General features: G+C 38.1%; 1 protein-coding gene across 1 annotated transcript; it reads left to right on the plus strand.

The window, feature by feature from the left end:
- The first annotated feature begins 146 nt into the window (after positions 1–146).
- LOC141590786 (antimicrobial ginkbilobin-2-like protein) lies at positions 147–1,585 on the plus strand. Its single transcript, XM_074411343.1, has 3 exons — positions 147–909; positions 1,014–1,075; positions 1,535–1,585. The coding sequence occupies exons 1-3, from the start codon at positions 147–149 to the stop codon at positions 1,583–1,585; spliced, it is 876 nt and encodes a 291-aa protein (XP_074267444.1).
- The last annotated feature ends 2,433 nt before the right edge of the window (positions 1,586–4,018 follow it).

A 4,018-nucleotide genomic window follows, 5' to 3' on the forward strand; every position in this document is an offset into this window, starting at 1 on the left:
AGTTTAACATAGAAAAAATCAACCAACAATGTAGGTTGACTTGTTATAAAATACTAGTAATTCCTTTGCCAATATTTCATCAAAAATCACAATCTTGATAATAAAAGCTTAGAAAAGACACATATATGCATTATAATTCCCTAAACATGGGTAAAATTGTTTTTGTTTTAGTGTCTCTTTTTGTTTGTCAATTTTCATTCACAATTCATGCACAACAATTTACATATCTAAATCAAACTTGTCGTAGTAATTACGGTGAATATCATGAAGATAACCTCAACCTCGTTTTCGATACTCTCATCTCTAAAGCATCGTCAACCAAGTTCTATAATGTCACATTTGGCGAGAACAAATACGATGTGTATGGCATCTTTCAATGTCGATATGACGTTAGCCTTGACGTTTGTAGCGCATGTGTCAAGGATGCGTCTCTAAAGATAAAGGAAGTTTGCCCTTTATCAACTTCAGCAATCGTATGGTACGATGAATGCATGTTACGATATTCAAATAAGAACATCTTCTCTAGAGGTAGCCAGTCTCCTGAGGCTGTACACTCGAGTAATACAACTATAACAAATTATGCTGAATTTGCACCTATACTCGAAGATGCAATGAAAACCATCATCTTGAAAGCTGCTGCTGAGCTCCCTCATTTCGCTTCAAACACAACCAAATTTACGTCGTCCCAATACATCTATAGTTTTGCTCAGTGCACCCCTGACATTAGTGTTACTAAATGCAAGCATTGTCTCGAAGGTGCTTTATCGACATCACATAACAGATGTTGTAAGGCGAGTATATATGTGACCGTGTTAAAACCCAGTTGTGTATTGAGGTACGATACTACCGGTCCCTTTTTGAATGGTCATCAGTCACCTGATGATCCGTCATCAGCTAATCTAGCCACCTGTGAGTAACTTCATTTTTTCTTTACTTCGCTTGCTTTAGATAATCACCATCATTTTCATTTTTACGCGACTTATGTAATTGTAAAATCACTTTTTTTATTTCAGCTGCGGGACAAAGGAAGAAAACATCACTGCAGCCAGCAACCATTGGAGCGATAGTTGCTTACGTATTAGTTTTTCTCACTTTCCCCTCGATCAGTATATATACTGGTAAGTCCTCGGACATAACAGTAACAGTAAGGATCATCTGTCCCATTTTTGTGTCTCATTCTGTGTTCCACACCATTTAGCTTCTGACACATTACTTGTTGTAAGAATAAAATATGCAATATATATATTAATTAGTTGATGTGTCAGAATACGTATGAGGTGGGACACGGACACCAAATGGGACAGAGAATCCTTATTGTAACAATAAACTCAGTTTTTTTGGTTGAAACAAAGTATATACTCCCTCCGTCCTAGTCTGATCCATAGTCTACAGTTTCCTATTTAAGGTGTATCAGTCAATAGTTTACACATTCATTTTCTAATAAATAAATCTCAACTCATGTGATGAATAAGACATTAATAATCCACATTACTAGATAGTTGCTAATACGATTTTATTGCACCGCGTGTTGCAGGGTAATTCTATGGATATATTTTCGAATGGCGATGATAATAGTAAGCAGTAAGCTGAACAAGCTTCATCAAACTTGTTTGTTGTTGTGTTGATGTGTGTACAAGCATTACTTTGTTTGTTTAAGGTGTATTACATACTACCTACATCTGTTCGGTCTCCTTTCGGTTTTTTATTGTATTATTCTTTTATTGCAATTTCAAAGAAGAAAACACCAGTTTATAGACTATACATCTGAGATAGTATCTCTTATTGTTTATTTTCTAAATTTTATTTCAAAGTTTTTGAGTTCATTTTTAGTATAAAGTTTTTGAGAATATTTACTAAAACATTACACTAAAAAAATATAATATTGCTCAAAAACTATATTTATAAATGGTAATATGCTCAGAAAAAATGTGTATATGCTCAAAAACTACAAGGTATGAGGTACTACCTCTGATGCGTAATCCTTTTTCTCATAAAACACCGTCGTCTGTAGACGCTGCTCCATTTAAATCGCGCAAATATATCTCCCATGATGGTGAACAATTCAGGTTTCTTTCATATCCGGGTAGACCTGTACTCGGACCGGGCTAGCGCCGGGCCGAGCTGGCCGAGGGCGTGCCGGGAACTTCTTATCAGTCCCGAGCCAGGCCAAGGACGGGCTTGGCCGGGCCGAGTTGGGACCTGCTTTACCCGAGGTGGCCCGGCTGGTGGGCTCAACATAAATTTTATTTTTTTTCCCTAAAATAGACGGGCCAGGACGGGCTGGGAAAATGGAACTGGGGCCATGTCACAGGAAGGAGCGGGCTGGGTTGGTCGGGGCGGGCCGTGTAGAGTGACGGGCTGAGGGTGGGTCAGGCCTTGGCCGCTGGCTACCTTATACTATAACCACTCCACCCCAGCTGAAATTTTTCGCCCTACTGACTTCAAATCTTCGCTCCGCCACTGAAAAAGATCCAAATCAAAATGCAGTCGCGATCAAAGCATATATCATAGTAAATTTATTCAAATAAGACATGTTCTTCGTTTTCTTGAGCATAGCTCGACGTGATAACGTAAAGCTAAAGTCGATAACTTGTACGGAATATATATGTAATTTATATATACACTGGTTAAACATAGAAATATTCAACCAATATAATGTTGGTTAAATTGGAATTAAATAAGACAATTTGCATTAATATTGCCTTGTAATATAAATATATGTGATCAGAAATCACATTTTTGATAAGCCATAAATCACATAAATTTATTATTATAATTCTCTTGCCATGGGTAGAATTGTGCTTGTTTTAGTCTCTCTTTTTGTTTGTCAAATTTCAATCACAATTCAAGCACAACAATTTACATATCTAAATCAAAGTTGTTACAGTAATTATGGTGAATATCATGAAAATAACCTCAATCTCGTTTTCGATACTCTCATCTCGAAAGCATCGTCTACCCAGTTCTATAATGTCACATTTGGCAAGAAAGAATACGATATGTATGGCATCTTTCAATGTCGATATGACGTTAGCCCTGACGTCTGTAGTGCATGTGTCGTGGATGCGAGTCTAAAGATAAAGGAAGTTTGCCCTTTATCGACTGCAGCAATCGTATGGTACGATGAATGCATGTTACGCTATGCAAATCATAACATCTTCTCTAAAGAGAGGACTTCTCCGGAGGCCATACGATCGAGCAATACTACTGTTTCAAACTATGCTGAATTTGCTCCGATACTAGAAGATGCCATGAACGCCATCATTTTGAAAGCTGCGACCGTGTCCCCTCATTTCGGTTCAAACACGGTCAAATTTACAACGTCCGAATACATCTATAGCTTTGCTCAGTGCACACCTGATATTACCGTTTCTAGGTGCAAGGACTGTCTCGACGATGCTTTATCAAAATTGGATAACAGATGTTGTAATGCGAGTATATATGTGACCGTCTTAAAACCCAGTTGTGTTTTGAGCTACGATACAACCGGCCCCATTTTGAATGATCATCAGTCATCTGATGACCCGTCATTGCCATATGATGATTCGTCTCCATCATCTAATAATCCGTCATCAGCTAATCCAGCCGCCTGTGAGTCACTTCAAATCCCTATTAATTTTTCTTACTTACCCCTCTATCGCTTTATCAATAATTACCGCTATCATTTTCATTTTTACACGAATTTTCTAATTATAAAATCACCTTTTTATTTCAGCCGCGGGACAAAGGGAGAAAACATCACTGCAGCCAGCAATCATCGGAGCGATAGTTGCCTGCGTATTAGTTTTTCTTACTTTGCCCACTGTCGGTAATTTTGTGGATATGTGCAGGCCGTAAACACCCTACAGAAACGATCTGTGGCATACGGGCTACGGCCTCAGGCATTACCATTGCATGATTATACTGGTAAGTCCTCAAAACTATCAACAAACTTATTTTTTGGTAAACAGACCGATAACATTCAGCAGGAACCTAATAAACCAGGAAAATATGTGCTGCAGTCTGCAGAAACATTGAT

The sequence above is a fragment of the Silene latifolia genome, chromosome 7 (assembly GCF_048544455.1).
Source record: "Silene latifolia isolate original U9 population chromosome 7, ASM4854445v1, whole genome shotgun sequence".
NCBI lineage: Eukaryota > Viridiplantae > Streptophyta > Magnoliopsida > Caryophyllales > Caryophyllaceae > Silene > Silene latifolia.